Raw genomic sequence first — 18,360 nt, 5'->3', positions numbered from 1 at the left:
TAAAATAAAATAAAAAGTTACACAATTTGGTTAGGAGTTACATTCTGAATTCCTGTATAGTAGTTTGCTTGGTTTGCATCCTGGAATGATAATCTTCAACAGGAGATTTGTTAAGACATACTTAATGTATAAATGCTGATAAACACTGCTGGAAATCTGGTAACTAACTGCATTTTTGAATAAGAAAATATCTTGACACTTCCCTTTGGATTATTTTCAACTCTGTATTAGAAAAATTATTGCTTAACAACACATACAGAATATTCGTTCCCATTTGAGACATGGCTTATTCTGAAGGGTTAAACTATCTTGTCTAAATGAGGCAGGTGGAAAGGGCAGTGAACTGATATGTAAAATCTTAAAAGTGGTCAGGTAAAGGTCACCCTTTGCCAGTTGGCTTTGACAAACATCAGCTTAAAAGGGCATATCTGACTACAGAGGGAAAATTGTTAAGTATTTTGCTTAAAATACAGATTTGTAAGAAATGATGGTTTTGGAAAACTGTGTATTAAAACTGTAAATGAATGAAACAACTGCGTTCTCCTTTGCAACCACTCTTCAAAAACACCAGTAACACTGGAAAATCAAACCCCAAATCTATTTAGATTTTATTAAAATGGAAATTTTACTGAAATGATGAATAAACATATTAAGAAATAGGTTCTAATGCATCTACCAAATTCATGTTTTCATTCACAGTTAAAAGTAGCTAATCCAGTTCTGACTGGCTGACTGAACTACATGACTTAGAATTTTAGTTCTTGCTCACACCAATTTTGAATTTATAATGCATCAACAAAAAAGGACACTGGTATTACAGGCACCTGATTTTATACCCTCTGTTCAGTTCTGCCATTTAGAGGTTTTGGGTTTTCCTTTTCTGCCAGTTTTTGTGAGTCAAGATTTATCAATTAGAGCTTGAAAGAATTCACATATATTTCTCAGACTTACTTTAGTAAAAAATGGAAAAGACTGAATAAAGGAGAAAAAAACTAATGCAACTCAATTTTGAAAACCCGATTTCGAGTGAATCATTATATTAAATGCATACCAAAAAAACTCTGTACAGACATGACAGTCAAGATAATTAAGATACACGGCTCTTACCCTCCCACTAACCTATGAACTGGCAGACTAAATTAGACCATAACTAGAAATGAGGTTCTATCACACACCAGTATACGCATTAAAAAAAGAAACACCTTACCAAAATTGTAGTGACAACTACTGTTCTATTCTCAATGGCCGAAGTGTCATTTCCAAGTGTAGGTTCATGCTGAATCAAAACTAATTTATCCATATCATTCCAGTAACCAACCTGCAAAACAAAATGTATATAATTTACAATAGAATAGCCTAAATTCTGTATAATTACAACCTTATAAATGATCATAAGAACAACAGAGTCATCCCAAGATAATTTTGTACCAAAGGAAGTGCTGTCATGCCCATAGACAGGCCGTGGTGGTACGTATCTAACATTTTGGGTATACCATCTTGCACCACTGCTGCTCAGAGTCAGAGCTGGTATCGCTGCCACTCAGCTGTTCCTGAACGATCTGAGCTTCAACCAGAGGCATAAGTTATATCCCATTCTCAATAGTTTGAAGCCTTCCTGGGGCATAAATGAGATATAAGAATTTTTGCTCTCCACAAGAAAATTTTCATTCACTAATCACCTCCAGATCTTGTGGTCTTAGATGGAGGAGTGAAAGACATGTGGATGATAGCTTTGCAATTCAATGGCTGATCTCAGTTCCCTGCTCCACCGTGGGCTTCCTGGGAGACCCCAACCCAGGGACTTACACCAGGCTCGCTCCACTCAACTGCTGGCACTGACCTTTGGTACCTACACTAGAAGCCCTGTTATTAAAGTTTTCTTAACACTCCCTGGACAGACAGGCACCACCGGACAGTGACTCAGCTCATGCAGGATAAGCACCCCTCCTAAAAACGTGCTTGCTTTCCCCACTGACTATAAAGCATGGTGAGAGTGACTTCACTCTAGAAGTATCTCTGGTAAGTGCCTTCAGGGTTCATCTCCCTGGCTGCATTCAGGGTGCCACAACCCTTCCCAGAGCAGCCTTATGGTGAAACAGCTGCCTTTGTTCATCGCTGGCTGTTCCCTAGGAACAGGTCTGAATCACTCATTCTTGTATTCCCATGGAGAAAAAAAAAATAATCAGAAGAGGTATGCCTGCAATCAGAAGTCTTCCCTTACAGACAGATATCACTCTTTGCAGTGCACACTGCTGCAGCCTGCAGCTGTGCCCTCAGCATTGGTAGTGATGCTGCTGGCCCAAGACATGAGTCAACATCCTTTTCTGTGAGGGCCCAGGGATGTGGCACTTACTTAGGGACATGGTTTAGTGGGACTTAGCAGTGTTAAGTTTATGGTGGGACTCAATGATCTTAAAGGTCTTTCCCATGTAAATGATTCTATGAGTCTATGAAACGGCAAGTGGTTCATGACAGTGGTCCCTTGTCTCACTCTTACTTGGAGATGTCTAATTCCACCTTCACAACCATCCTTTCAGGACAACACCAGACACAGGTCCCTTAGCTGAAGCTGTTCTCACATCTAACCTCTGACTCACTAAGAAACACCCTCCCTTTTCCCCTTCTTGACATTCTCTTTGCCGTAACTAGATCATGGTTGTCTGTGGACCCTCTGACGTGGTAGCTGGGGAATAGCTCAGTGCCTGTTCCTCTGACCCGGCACTGACAGCACTCAGCTCCATGTCAAATGGACAACATGAACAAACATGTCAGTAGAAGAACAGTGCTCTAACCCCATCTAAAGGGGCCCTCTAGGTTCCTAAGAACATAATGAATTAAGAGACTGATCTTTTTTCCTAGGAAAGGTGCAGACAGCAGCAGTGATTTTCAAAGGTTCCTATCAAAGAGATGCAATTCGAGCTGGCACAGCTCATTTTCAGAAGCACCTGGGGACCAGTCAGCAGCAACTCTCCCTTCCCTCCTTCCTTGATTAATCAGGAGTTCATGAGACCAAGAGCTGGGAGAGGGAACACCTTGTCCATCTTACCAGAAGAAAGGGAATTTTAGTGGAAAGCAGGCTCCAGAAAGAGCTCCAGTGTAACTGTCAGTGCCAAAGGACAGTCCGTACCTTGGATGAAAAGACTTCAGTATGATGGAAAATGGCTAAATGATCAGATCAATCATGCAGCCAATATTATTTCTTACATTACTGTAGAACCCAGACTAAAATTCACCATCACATAGGATTCTGTATTCATGATGTGGAGAAACATCTTGTTCAAATCAATTCAGTGATATGTGACATCTAGAAGTGCAGGGGAGTGCTTTTGGTTCCTGGTCTCATATGCATTAAAAAATCCTTAATTCTTAATTAAGGATTAAGAGAATCTTAAAAGAATCCTTATATTCTTAAAACAGTCAACCTTCCTCTTGATTCTTAAATTTACTAGTTCATTATTTTCCTTTTTGGAAAAAAAATTATGCAGAGGCAAGTCACTTTAACAGCTCCTAGAGCAGTGTGCAGACACACTCACCACAGAGAATTACAAATACATGAAATAATTCAATATGAGTGAGCGAGTATGAGTCAATACGAGTGAATATTTTTTTATTAGTGAAGCAAACAAGCACAAACTCTTCCCATGCACAATTTCTGGTATATTTAGTTGAAATGTTCCTTTTCTCTTTGCAATTGCTATTACAGCACAGGAGCCTTGATTTAGGTGTCTGCAGCTAACAGGAAGCTTCAGCATTGCTGATACAGTGGAGGGGGAGGTTTTTTTCCCAATAGGATGCACTGCTAACAAAGATTCTTTTTCATCCAGACACTATAGAGTCACAGACACAATTGATAACTGAAAATGTCAAGTTCCTGTCAAAACCTGTGACCAGCTAAAGGCAGAGTATGTACACCAAAATCTGGCAGTTTGTGAAACTCATTATAATAGTGAATGATTGTTTGTCATTGTGCAATTCCTCACTGCTGGGAAGTTCAGAAGGAAAGCAGAAAATGAATGATGTACTGTGTTATAAAAGTAAGTACCATATGAAAATGCAGACAGTGATAAATAAGGTTTTTGAGGAATAGCAGGTATTTTTTAAAGGAATTTTAGCTTGTGTGCCTGGGTGTGAGCTTGCATGTGTGTGTCTCAAACCTGTGCTAAAGTAACCCTGGAACTGGATTACTGAATAAATACATAAGATATATGATGACACTTGTGTAAGTACAGATATTCACAGCCACTCTGAGAGCACTAAATAACAATATGTTTTCCTATAAATGCCTCAGATCCCTAAGGAAAAGAACTCCTCAAAGGATAGGACTGAATTCAGCTATTAAAGTGCATCCAGTTCTACTTGGATTGCAATTGGACTTTATAGCAGTTGCATCCACTTATACAGAGGCTGAATTTGTCTTTTAAGAAACAATATTGCAAAAATATCTGCCTCAAAGTAAATTTGTCACAACAGTACGGCATTTGAATGAGTAGTGTCATTTCTGAAGGCTTGCGAGCCTTGCAGCAATCACAGAAGTGTTCCTGCTGAAGCCCACATGTCGCTAAGGGTACGAGAAAACTCAAAATTTTTGATAATCAATTTTCAAGTTAGTTTCCCAAGTTGGCATTTAGGAGACAAAGTTTAGACTACCTTGTGCATGTGTGCATGTACGTGTATACGTATATGTATGTGTTTTGTTTACATTTTTTTCCTTTTTTTTTTTTAAATCTTGGTGACATGATGAATGGTGAATGACAGAATCACAGAATGATTGGGGTGGAAAGGCATCTCTGGAGGTAATTTGGTCCAACCCCCCTGCTCAACCTAGAGCCAGCTGCCCAGGACCGTTTTCAGATGGCTTTTGAGTATCTCCAAGGAAGGAGACTCCACGACCTCTCTAGGCAACCTGTGCCAGTGCTTGGTCACCATCACAGTAAAAAAGTGTTTCTTAATCGCAGAATCACAGAATGGTAGGGGTTGGAAGGGACCTTCGGAGATCATCTAGTCCAACCCCCCTGGCCAATGCAGGGTCACCCAGAGCAGGTTGCACAGGAATGCGTCCAGGTGGGTTTTGAATGTCTCCAGAGAAGGAGACTCCACCACCTCTCTGGGCAGCCTGTTCCAGTGCTCTGCCACCCTCAAAGTAAAGAAGGTTCTCCTCATGTTGAGATGGAATTTCCTGTGTTCTAGCTTGTGCCCATTGGCCCTTGTTCTGCCACCAAGCACCACTGGACTCTGGCTCCATCGTCTTGACGCCTGCCCTTTACATATTTATAACCATTGATAAGATCCCCTCTCAGTCTTGTCTTCTCCAGGCTAAACAGACCCAGGTATCTCAACCTTTCCTCATAAAAGAGGTGCTCCATTCCCTTGATCACCTTGTCAGTGTTGTTGTCAACGGACTCCAGGAACCTCCTGTATTGCTTAGGTCCTCCTGTGTTGTCCCACCAGCAGGTACTGGGGTGCGTGAAGTCCCCCATGACAATCAGGGCCTATGAATATGAGGCTGCTCCTATTTGTCTGTAGAGGGCCTCATCTACTTGTTCTTCCTGGTCAGGTGGCCTAGGGCAGACACTCACTATAACGTCACCTTGACCTGTCCTCTCTTTAATCCTAACCCATAAATTCTCATCTGTCTCCTCATCCATCTCCAGGCAGAGCTCCATGAACTCCGGCTGCTCTTACACACAAAGGGCAACTCCCCCTCCTCATCTTCCCTGCCTGTCCTTCCTTAAGAGCCTGTATGCCTTTGCTGCAACACTCCAGTCACAGAAGCCGTCCCACCACATCTCCGTGATCTTTCTCCTCACACCCTTTCCCCTCACTGGCAGGTTTATTATGGTTCTGCAGACAAGAACCAAGTAAGAAATGCTGCATAAATTAAACCAATATGAGCATTGGTTATTGTTACCCATGTTATTAAACTATATTGAACTCTGCCTCTGACTAGCTGTGCCATTTTGTAATGCTCTGTTCACGTCCTTAAAGCTGTAGGCAACAAAAATCACTTTTCTGAAGATTAGAGACATGCATTGCTCTGACTGGAAAGGCTAGTCCTGAAAAGATACTGCTGGGTGACTCATAAGTCATGTTATGTAGGACATGAGAAGAAGGCATTAAAAGTGAAGGCCTCTTAGTTCAATCAAGTATAGCCATTTCTCACGTATTATATAGGATTTGTCAGGCTGGAGCACATAATTGGTCCAATGATCACAAATAAAATACTATGTAGTACATGAGAAATAAATTCTTGTGAGTAGCCAGATCTGTCAAAGCTGTTACGGCTTGTTATATCAAAGGCAGGTAATGCCTTAAGAGTGGCAGAGAGGCATGCCTGAAAAGGTAAGAAAAGCACCTTGGGACTCTAGCGTGGCATAGACGTAGCTCCTCTTTTTGCAGCCACCCTCCCCTTCAAATTGCAGACAAGAAGAGAGGGTGGGGACATCCCTGCAGTGGTGCCAGCAAGAGACCTCTCTCAAAGCAGGTGACAAATATTGAAAGAGGAACAATAGGCCACTTGCGACAGTTTGCTGCCAAGCAAATTCCCTAATGAGTTACTGAAGTTGTGACCTAATTAACCACCTTGCCTTCCCTCCTGTACAGTTGGGAATTGGAGATGGAACAGTCACATATCACCACTTGCCTTTGATGCACCCCAGCCACCCATACGTCCCCCTGGGTGCCGACAGTGCAGCGCGCAGCCAGGAAGGGAGCAGGAGTGGCAGCAAGGTCAGACACATCGCCTGGCAGAAGACACTGGGCTTCCCAAGAGAGAAGGAAGACAGACTCACCTTTCCCAATTTATTCTTCAGCCACCTGTCATACTTTCAAAAAGTATGTGCCTCATACACAGGCGCATGCTTTGCTTTAGTCTACAGCTCTACGCTGCAATATACCCATAGTTTGTTCATCCCAATGTGTAATTCTGCTCTGTGTCTGCAGTTTAACACTGCCTCCTCATCACTGTGGCATGTGACTGTCTTTGGGGACACACAGTTCCCCTGGGGTACTGTTTACTGGGCTTGTCACCTCTGGCCCAACAGCAGAGGACTATTCAATTCTGATTGTCTTGGCCCTACTCAAGTGTCCATGATACTCCTATTCACCATCAGCTTCTCACTTTTTCTTGTTGTGATGAGCTTGAAAACCAAACAGGCCACAATGCCTCCAAAGGAAATAAAATCATTGAGCTTGAGTGCATTTCATGATCTTTATTTGATTTATACTATGAAAAATGGACAAATTTCAGCACAGAAGAGAAAGTGTTAACAAAGTACCCGGGCTCATCTTTTCAAAGTGATTGGGCTGAGTGATAAGCTATATGCATTCAGACATGGAGGATCTGCTTAGACATATATGTTAATGTGTGTTTGCCTATGTTGCTTACAAGCAACCAGTCAAGCACGCAGGATTAGATACTGAAATCAATTTCAGAAAATATAAGAATTCAGGGCATTCTCTCTTCCTCCGCTCTCCTCTCCTTTCCCTCTTAAAAGCCCTATGTTAATACAGTCTATGATTCTTGTTTACACAGAACATACAAATGACCCAGCCTAAAAATGCCAGTAATTTGCAAGATAGATAGAAATCTTTGGATAAGATAAAAGAACTATCTACTCTTCAGACTTCTGACCATTTCCCATCACCCATCAGCCTAGCAACATGCCACAGAGCTGGTTTTCATTAGTATGCCTGACTGATTGATATCCCACCTTTCCAAGATGCACACTTGTTCTTGTGTCCCCTAATCTGTTGCACTGAATAATAGTATCTAGTAGAAAATGCAGTTTAAATCTGCTTCCACCGGAAATATTATCCATGTATTCAATATATTATCTTTTTTTTTAAACCACACAGCGGTCCAGTTTAATATAAGTTTGCATAATAATTTCATCATGTGTAACTCATTTATATGATATCAGGATAGTAAACATTGTCAGTACGTACCTTCCGAGGGCCCGTGTTCTTCAGCTCAAAGACATCCATGGTGTAGTTGACTCTGCGACCATAGTGGTCAAATTGAACATTTCCTGTCAATCCTTGTATTCGAACCTACAAAGTGAAGAAAAAGCATCATGAAGATCCAACCTTATATTCTTTATTCCAAATGCCACAGAGCAGTGGAAGTGATCCTGGCTGTGTCCTTAGATTACCATAACAACACTACTCTAGAACAGACAGGCATTATAAAGCAAAAAAGCTGGCTACTCTTCCTTTGTATTCCTTTTTCCTGTGAAACCATGCTCAAAATAGGCTTGGATATGCCAGTATCTAAATGCTAACAAAGACACACAACGGACCTTCTCTTCTTTCATGCTGTGCAGCTCAACACTTTCAAGCTGCAGGTCCTAAAGACAAGTACATTTTTTACCATTCTCATCACTGCTGCAGAATATTTTGGATCACGTGAAATAAACCTAAAGGATGCTCAGCCTGAGCTCACATATCTTTTTAGCTCACACTCTGGTGGATTAAATGTATAAATTGAGTATATATTGCTCATCAAGGTAAACGTGATTACAACCTTGTCCCCAGTAAAGCAATTTACTATCACAGAAGATGGGTGACATTCACAGGGCCTGAAAAGAGTGTTTTCTAAGCCTCAGAGTGGAGAAGGACAGACGTAAAGCCATAAGATTGGCTGTGGCAGTTTTCCACTACCTGTGTCTCAGCTAAAACCAGAACTCCTTTTTTTCTTTTTTTTTTCTTTCGGTGCTTTACTGCCTCACTGAAGGATACCCAGACTGTAGTCCTCATCTCAAAGAAGCCATGGCCATATTGCTGCTGGCTTTAATTGTATCAGGATCTGGCCACCCAAACCTCTTTGGCCAGATTCAAAGGCTCATGCTGCCCACCCAAACACAGAAGCCTGACTGCATGCTTATGAAAATTGTTACAGATCTGTGCATCTGCACGGGGTATGCGAAGCATACAAAATGCTTTGTTTCTCTCCCTAAGAGACAGGATGTGGATTTAAACCACTTACTCCTTCCCTCTGTCCATTTCTATCTGCTGATTTTTCTCCAGGACTGAAACCTTGGCTTCGAGGCACAGAGCTGCCAGCTCTGTCAGCAGTCACTTCTCCTCAGCAGTTTCTCCTGAGTGGAGCCTGCTCATTTGCAATGATTTAAATTCTACTGCAGGATTTTTATTTTCTTACTGTCCCATTCAAAGGAAAGGTTAAATCATCTTGACAGAGATCCGGAACTTTCTAGGCATCCATATTCATCAGGAATTCCAAATCCTGACATCAGAGAACAACAGCTCTGGGTTATTTCTTTTTAAAGAAAAAAGTACTACCTGTGTGATTTCCCTGGGAGAAATCTACTCTTATTCCAGACGACAGAAACATCTTTGAAAGGTTGTATTATGTAGCTATACCTTTTTCCTTAAATGGTAAATATCTGTGCAGCCAGGTTCTATGCAAAAGTAACAGATGAGCTCACCGGTTCAGTGGAGGAAGTCCCAACTATCTCAATAGAACTAATAGTAGTTTCAGATAGTAGTAGTTCCCCTCTGCTTTCATCCCAAGTTATAAACCAGAACAAGCAGAACAGCCCCAGCTGTTTCCAAATGGCAACTGAAAAATTAATTTGCCCTCTCCTATTACTGCACTTCTGTGTAATATCTTTCAAATCATACAGTGTACACTAGTATCTTAATATTCATAAAGATCACCAGAATAAAGCACAGCCTTACCTGTTTTAATGTCCTCTCCATATCAATTCCTTGACCCCATGGGGCTGCAGGGTTAGCAAGGCAATCACCAGCATTTCCTCTCCTTGAAATATCAATTTTCTGTCTTCTCAGATTACGGAAAGTTTCAGCCATCACAAGTACTCCATCATACGTTAATGCAGATGTATACTAAATAGATGGACAAACGCACCGCTTTAGACCTGGCATGTCTTTACAAAAATCAGCTCTCTCAGATATTTCCAGTTTGATTCATTATGCAGCAGTTTCTACACCTTCATTTAGAAAAAAACTCTCCTCAAAATCAAAAGCAATTTTGTCTAAGGAACAAACGCAGGACTGAGAAGAGTACACTTCAGTAGCTCCAGCTTTATCTTAAGGGTAGAGAAATCTGCCTCTGAAGAATTATTAAAAGAAACAAATTAAACTGGAGATATGCAGGTCTCACATTATTTTTTTTTCCAGTTGTCTTATATGGTAGGGAATAACCCCACCCTCCCAACTTACTCAAAAGAAAAGAAAGAAACAGTAACTCAGTGAGAAAATATAACTGAAAGAAATGCATGGCTAATGAGCAGACATCCTGGCTACTGGAATTGTTAAGAATGATCAAGGGTATGTTCTTCCTATTGGAAAGATGGCTCTATGATGGCTCTCTGAATGACACAGGGCACTAACAGGCTATGTTTCTACACTAGCTACAGTAACTGCTTTAGGTTGAGAACATGTCAAATGAAATGCATAGAGCAAGTCCTCAACGGATGTGAGCCTGCAGCCACATAAACAAAGGGGCATTTCCTCAGTATGGTCCTCTCATGAACGTACTGCACCAAGTTGCCAACGTGCCCAGGGCTGCGACTGACATGCCCTGTAACTTCCAAAATTTAAATTCAGTTCTTCAAGTCTAATTTCCTTCCTTTCCTTTGTCTTGCATATTGTTAGCTCTTTGGGACACGGCTTATCTTTATAATCTCAAATTTTGGCTATCCATGGGTGAATTATGTGCAATTCGGGTTAATCATGCTGACTTCTCAGAAGGAGGCAGCACAATCCTGTTCATGTGGAAAGTACTCCCATAGGCTAAATCGCTCCTGTCACCAGGTCTTGGGGATGTCTGCACTCCATAGATGACAGCATCCTTGTGGTGTTTTTCCTCCATAACGTAAATTTCTTGAATATTCACTGAATTATGTAGCTATGCTTCGTATTATCCATGTTGATACCTTCTCTAGACTTTGCAAACCTACTCCTCTCCCAGCACAGTGCCCAGCACAAAGTAGCCCAGTTTCAACTAGGTCTGATATGCATTAGTTCAAATAATCACAGAACTATTTTGATGAAGTCATATTTATAGCTATGCTGTGATTTGCCTGCCAAGAAAATAATAGGTGAGAGAAATATTTTGTTATCCATCTGTGAGGGATTAGGATAGAGGAACACTGGAAAGTAATTTCACTCTAAGATCATGCCTGAAAGTGATTACTACACCAGGTTTTGAGGTGGATAGAATTTCCAGCAGAAACTGTAAATTAAAATTTAAGGGTAGTAAATTTACAGTTGTGGTTACATCTTATATAGAGAAGAATTCAGCTGTCAGGAAAGCTCTGCATTCTGAGTGAATCTAGATAATTACAGTAATTAATGTAAAATTGGTTGAAATTAAGTTGTCAGTTACACATTTGACCTTTAATTCCTGTCAGTTAAGGGGTGAAGTTGGAGAATAAGTGACAAAGGACATTAAAGTACATCACTGAAATGTGTTGCAGTTTGTGCTTCTATCATACAGTCATAAGGATAGGCATAATTAGTTGCCAGTAAGATAACCGCCTTCTCATCTGCCTAAATATTAAGGTCTTCATTCATGTATTCAACAATGTTAATCAGAAATTAGAACACTTGAGGGATATCTTTGGTGGTGCTTCAGATCAGCCAGTACCTTTGGTGGGGTCTCGGATCCTGGGTATTCTCTCTGGTCCAGCTTCTTCCAGCGCTGCATCAGCTTAGTTACCATCGGGGTACTGAAATCTACTAACTGAAATCCAGTCACATTGGCTCCTCCATGCATAAACCTCTCCAGAGAAATATCTTTGAATCCCTAGAAAATCAATTTAAGATATTTTTTTTGTCCTCATACACCACTGTGGGTCCAATCTGTTCTAGGTCAGCAGGACAGCATAAAGAATGCATAGCAGCAGGTTTCCATTAGAAGCCAAAACTTAAAACCAGAGAATAATGTTGAACCTAGGTTGACAATTTCCATTTGTTTAATAAAGTATGAACCAAAACCAAGAAATACATTCTCACATTATTGCTAGGGTGGTCTGGAGAGCTAAGCAACACATTGCTGGGAATGGCAGACAGTTTTTGAAGAAAAGCCTTTGGCGAATCAGCTCAAAAGTGCCTCCAGAATATTAAAGCCTTAATCTGGTTTCCATAAAAGTTGGCAGATTTGAATGAGCACTGTACTAGTGTTTTAACAAATATATGCCTGTTTCCTTGGATCTTTGCAAAATGAACAACACTATTCTATAAATACATTTATTCCAGGATTCGTTTTTTAGGCTGAAGGTGTCTGAGATAATGAGATAATATAATAGACACTACAAGGCACAAGGATCTCACTGTTAGTGCAAGGAAAATATAACAGCAGAATCACACTTTTGTGAAACATGATGGTGGTAGCTCTCAGATCTGCTATATATTGAAAGCCTGGAGTGACCCCCAACACTGAAAGAAAAAATTAAGTACATATACTTAATAGTTTCTCAGGCTAATCTCTTCATCATGTATAAAGACAAATTATCTAGTAAAATTTGCCTCTAGAGACATAACTGAACTTCAAGAAACTGTATAATGCAAACTACTAAAGCAAGCTAAGAATCAAGGATGAATCTTTCTGCTCCTTTCCTAGCTGCTACGTTTAATGCTAGCTCATAGGTATCTTATTTTTATTTTCTTAAATTCCTCTGATTGGCATTTATCAATGCAAAAAGACATTTATTATCACACTGAACTTAAAAAAGAAAGACTCAGGGAAAAATAATTCAGGGTTACTGACCCAGTACCCAGGGGAAAAAACCTGTTAAGGACAGAGATTTGATTCATGTCCTAAAGGATACTGCCAGTAACTATAAAAGGTGATGCATCAGAAGTTATAGCACCCACATTGCTGAACAGCCAGTCGATAGCAACGTAGAATCACAGAATCATAGAATCATAGAATTGCCGGGGTTGGAAGGGACGTTTAAGATCATCAAGTCCAACCTTTAAGCTACCCTGACAAAAGCCACTTCTAAACCATGTCCCTAAGTGCCCCATCTACCCTTTTTTTAAACACCTCCAGGGATGGTGAATCCACCACCTCCCTGGGCAGCCTATTCCAATGTTTAATAACCCTTTCAGTGAAAAAATGTTTCCTAATACCCAATCTAAACCTCCCCTGACGTAACTTGAACCCGTTTCCTCTCGTCCTATCACTTGTCACCAGGGAGAAGAGGTCAGCCCCCATCTCTCTACAACCTCCTTTCAGGTAGTTGTAGAGTGCGATAAGGTCTCCCCTCAGCCTCCTCTTCTCCAGGCTAAACAACCCCAGCTCCCTCCGTCGTTCTTCATAAGGTTTGTCCTCCAGACCCCTCACCAGCTTTGTAGCCCTTCTCTGGACACGCTCCAACACCTCAATGTCCCTCTTGTACAGGGGGGCCCAAAACTGAACGCAGTGCTCGAGGTGGGGCCTCACCAGTGCCGAGTACAGGGGGATGATCACTTCCCTAGTCCGGCTCACCACACTATTCCTGATACAGGCCAGGATGCTGTTGGCCTTCTTGGCCACCTGGGCACGCTGCTGGCTCATATTCAGCCGGCAGTCAACCAACACCCCCAGGTCCTTTTCTGCCGGGCTGCTTTCGAGCCACTCTGCCCCAATCCTGTAGCGCTGCATGGGGTTGTTGTGTCCCAAGTGCAGGACCCGGCACTTGGCCTTGTTGAACCTCATACCATTGGTCTCAGCCCATCGGTCCAGCCTGTCCAGATCCCTCTGCAGACCTAACCTACCCTCAAGCAGATCAACACGCCCGCCCAGTTTAGTGTCATCTGCGAACTTACTGAGGGTGCATTCAATCCCTTCATCCAGATCATTGATAAAGATATTAAAGAGAACCGGCCCCAGCACCGAGCCCTGGGGGACACCACTTGTGACTGGACACCAACTGGATTTAACTCCATTTACCACCACTCTCTGGGCACGGCCATCCAGCCAGTTTTTTACCCAGCGAAGAGTACACCTGTCCAGGCCATGAGCAGCCAGTTTCTCCAGGAGAATGCTGTGGGAAACGGTGTCAAAAGCTTTGCAAAAATCCAAGTAGATAACATCCACAGCTTTTCCCTCATCCACTAAGTGGGTCACCTTATCATAGAAGGATATTAGGTTTGATAGGCACGACCTGCCCTTCACAAACCCATGCTGACTGGGCCTGATCACCCTGTTCTCCTGCATGTGCCGTGTAACGGCACTGAGGAGGATCTGTTCCATGACCTTCCCAAGCACCGAGGTCAGACTGACTGGCCTGTAGTTCCCCGGAGCCTCCTTCCGGCCCTTCTTGTGGATGGGTGTCACATTTGCTAACCTCCAGTCAGCTGGGACCTCCCCGGTTGTCCAGGACTGCTCATAAATGATACCAAGTGGCCTGGCGAGCACCTCCGCCAGCTCTTTCAATACCCTTGGGTGGATCCCATCCGGCCCCATAGATTTGTGCACCTCCAGGTGCTGAAGCAGGTCCCTCACCGTTTCCCTTTGGATTACAGGGGCTTCATTCTGCTCCCCATCCCTGTCTTCTAACTCAGGGGTCTGGGTGCCCCCAGATGTGTGCCCCCCCTGAAGCAGATGAGTAGATGTGCCTGTCTCCACTGTATATCCCACTAGTAGTTCACTAGTTCATCCGTTTCCTTGTTTACAGCAACTATTTTACATAGGAAAAGTTACTTGGGGAACTATAAATTTGCACTGCTGAAAATCTAATTTGTAAGAGAATAGACATGTATCATTTGAAACACCTGAGGTCTTAAAAATAATCTGAAGTGATCTTCAGTTAAGGTACAAGTACAGCAAAGCACAATAAAATATTTCATGTCAACTAAAATTCCTTGAGGGAGAGTAAAACCAAAACAATTTAAAGCATACATTAGACTTTGTCCTACATTCACAGTGCTTGGCCAGGCAGGTATAAAGAATGGGTTATTTTAATAACAAAATATTACATTTCTGCTTTCTTTGCCTTCTTCTGAACATTATCTGTGTGAATGTGCAGTTTAGACTTAAAGTGAAAATACTGAACTAGTAATTTGACTAGCAATAGCTGATCTCCCAGTAAAATGAACGCTCCTTGGAGAATGTAGGAAAGTTACCTTGAGGATTGTTATGTTAGTAATATTAAATGATGAGTCAAAAGTCATAGTGTAGTTCTGTAAATTCTAATTCAGCCACAAGATGCACTGAGCAGTCCTTTATGCTACATTGATTTTGATAAAATTTAAGAGGGTAACATTGTGCCCTTCTGGTCTAGATGGCTGTAACAACAAAACCAAGTTCTTTTACGCACCATAAGAATGCGTTACGCACAACCACGTATTAGTGACAAATGGCAAATGTTGTGTGAAGTGCTATACCTTTGAAGCAAAGCTGTTTCACTTACCAAGCAGGGGTATAATTCTAGAAAAGTATCTTACCAGGTTGGCAACAATATAATGGTATCCTTTAACATGCTTTCCCACGCTCACAATCTGTTGGAGAGAAATAAGAAGAAAGAAAAAACAATGTCATATTGTTTTCTCTAGAAAGGTATTTTCATAGCCAGAGAGATATAAATTCTGAAATATATAACATCAGTAATACAATGTTGAGAGTCTTTCTCCAATAAAATAGCTATAACTTTCCAGGTGCTTAATCATGGGAAAAAGTTAAAATGAAAGTGAGTAAAAGAATGAACTGGTAATCTAAGTGTCTTCCGTATGATTGAAAATGTTATTGTAGTATACTATTTCATCAAATAGAGCAATTATCTATGCGATACAAATTCAGTAGGAGGAGGTCACACATTAGCTAGAAAGCCTACCCACAGATGCACCCTTCCATTTTAAATAAGTGTGGAATTTATGAATCAAACCGGCTTTCCATCTCGTGGGATCAAAGCTGTTTGCCCTTGAGGTGGTCAAGTGCTACGAGTGTTACTCAGCTCTTAGTAATACACTAAAGACTTTGGGAATGGGCATAAGCGAGGTCAGAGCGAGAATGGACACAGTGAGGCTGCCCTTGAGTGTTTAACCAAACATAACATCAAGTGATGCAAAAAGGGGAGCAACTGTGATGTGCAGCTGCTGAAGTCCTGCTATGGCAAGATCAACAACAGGGTTTAGACAAAAACTGTGTCAACCTGTGCTTTGTATCGGTATTACTGCCATTTCTATGATGGAATGCCTCTCATTTAATGTGCTGAAAATCAATAACGAGGAGAGAATATTTTGTCAGTAGAAAATGGTATTAGTAGTTTAATTACAGATTAAAGCTGTTTTACTACAGAAATTAACAATAATACCGGCAACATGCAGCTTCCATTTATTACCACTACAAAGTCCTTTTAATTCATATTTTTGATAGTTTACCACCCATTTAGAAAAAGTTTGCTTGCAGACGAAATATGTGGGTTTTTTTCTCCTCATTTACTCATCTCCACAAAGCATTTTAGCTTCCCTCCAAATGAATAAATAAGATACCAGCAAAAGTTTTCCATGTGGTGCAGGCTACTCAATAAGTAATGGGCAACTTATAGATCTGTCTCCTTCCCGGCTTTGAAATCTTAGCTCTAGGCCCTGTCCTGAAGAACTGGCGAATTCTTACCTTCACGGATCGCACCTCATGTTCAAAAGACAGAGCAAACATTCACTAAGCCTTGCAGCCCCTTTTCCCAGTGCAGAAAAAAAATTTAAAAAATAATATTGCATTTTGGAGATGAAAGACAAGCTGCTGAAGAACTAAATAATTTGGCCAAAGACATCTAAGTATCCAGGATCTAAAGCTGGATTAAGATTTGGAAATACTTGATTTCCGGTTCTGTTCCAGTAAGTCAATTTGCTTCCACAGAAGAGTGGAAGGGGAAGTCGGATGTGGCACAAGCATCTTGCCAGAACTGTTTTGATTTAATTATTTTAAAGGAATAAAGTGAGTAAGCAATTTGTCTGTTGTGTGGCAGTTGTGTGATCTGTTCCCTGGTTTGGTTTCGTAACAAAAATTGTGGCGATCATTGCAACTTATGAGTCAAATAAAACAAGCACATGATCGACCTGCAACTGTTGAGGTATGTCAAACACATGCCCATAGCTGTCACAGTCAAAATGAGTAAATACTGCAAATGATTAACCATATTTGCTTCTGTGCTTCTTCCTAGCAAACGCAACTGGAAATGACTGCAGAATTCCTGGATTTAATGAGAACAATACAGAATATTTTTGAAAGAAAACCAAAATTGAATTTTTCAGTGTACGCTCTCAAAACTTGTCTCTTAGGGTGAGTGATAAAGGTACGTGTTTGTGTATCATCTAGTCTTAACTTCCTTTATAGTCAGTGGAAAGCGCAGGCACTTTGAGGAAATGATGATTCTTATCCGAAAGCACATGTCTAAAATTAATTAGACAGCTTGTGCCCTGAAACTGCATATTTTTCTGCACTGACTAGAAAAAGAGTTGATGATGATTAGCTCTGATGTAGACACCTACATTTTCTACGCCTAATGTTAACTGAGGCGAACTTCACCCTAAGAATGTTGATCATGCAGAGAGAGAAGAGAAATGATGCCATATTGCCTGCATTTCCGACCAAGACTGGATACAATTCTGATTTTGAATTTGAAAATGTTTACGGTTATTGATCAAACACAGTTTGCAAACCTGGAATTGATTACGTTTTAGAAAAAAGTGCCTGTTTATCATAGAATCATAGAATGGTTCTGGTTAGAATGGACCTTAAAGATCATCTAGTTCTAGTTTAGTGAAACAGCTTTCTATGAGCATCTCATACTTTCGAATATCCAAAATATACATACAGTCACCTTTCTCTCTCGAATACTCAACTGCAGATTATGATCTATAAAATAGGATATGAATTCTTTCTGCCTGAAGAACCACCTTTCTCTATACTGTACTTCTGCACTGAGATAAATTGAGGCAATGAACTTAAATCCTTCATAACAAGAGGAGTTTCTGACAGCTACTCAGCCTGGAATGCAAACTCTCACACTTTTCTTCTCTATTCTTTAACTGGTTAGCAGTCACTAGAGCTTTAGCAGAGATGAGATCTCAACCATTCCGTACACGTAACAGTAGATATCGCCCAGAACCACAAACTAAACAGATGAATGCTGGTGAGTGAGGTAAGAATATTTTTCTTCTATCGCAGAGTGGAGGGGGGATGTAAAAGATTCAGCAAATCTGTTCCAAAAGGGAAAAACAGGACTGAGATTTTGACAGACAAGAGCGATCCAGAAACCTTTTGCTACAGAAGTTCATTAAGGCTGGGGGCACCTTAAAAACTCACGTACTTCTTTGTGCACCCCTAACTTCAGACTGAAGGGTAAAGCTCAGTCACAGTCCAGAGAGAGGGCAGAGCTGCATTGCCTCACA

General features: G+C 41.2%; 1 protein-coding gene across 9 annotated transcripts in view; it reads right to left on the bottom strand.

Moving 5' to 3' along the window:
* GRIA4 (glutamate ionotropic receptor AMPA type subunit 4) overlaps window positions 1–18,360 on the bottom strand; it is a 228,287-nt gene that overhangs the window by 63,432 nt on the left and 146,495 nt on the right. For all 9 annotated transcript variants that reach the window (XR_010070426.1, XM_063330098.1, XM_063330115.1 and 6 more), the window contains exons 5-9: window positions 15,415–15,468; window positions 11,630–11,788; window positions 9,697–9,864; window positions 7,945–8,049; window positions 1,208–1,318 (exon numbers count right to left, since the gene is read on the bottom strand). Coding sequence is in view for 8 of the 9 variants with exons in the window: in XM_063330098.1 (XP_063186168.1) it covers window positions 1,208–1,318; window positions 7,945–8,049; window positions 9,697–9,864; window positions 11,630–11,788; window positions 15,415–15,468 (597 nt within the window). In the remaining variant the exon portion in view is untranslated. The remainder of the gene's footprint in view (window positions 1–1,207; window positions 1,319–7,944; window positions 8,050–9,696; window positions 9,865–11,629; window positions 11,789–15,414; window positions 15,469–18,360) is intronic.

The sequence above is a fragment of the Chroicocephalus ridibundus genome, chromosome 1, assembly GCF_963924245.1.
Source record: "Chroicocephalus ridibundus chromosome 1, bChrRid1.1, whole genome shotgun sequence".
NCBI classification, from domain to species: Eukaryota; Metazoa; Chordata; class Aves; order Charadriiformes; family Laridae; genus Chroicocephalus; species Chroicocephalus ridibundus.
Note: the sequence above shows the minus strand (reverse complement) of the source record. Positions and strands in the feature narration are given on the sequence as shown.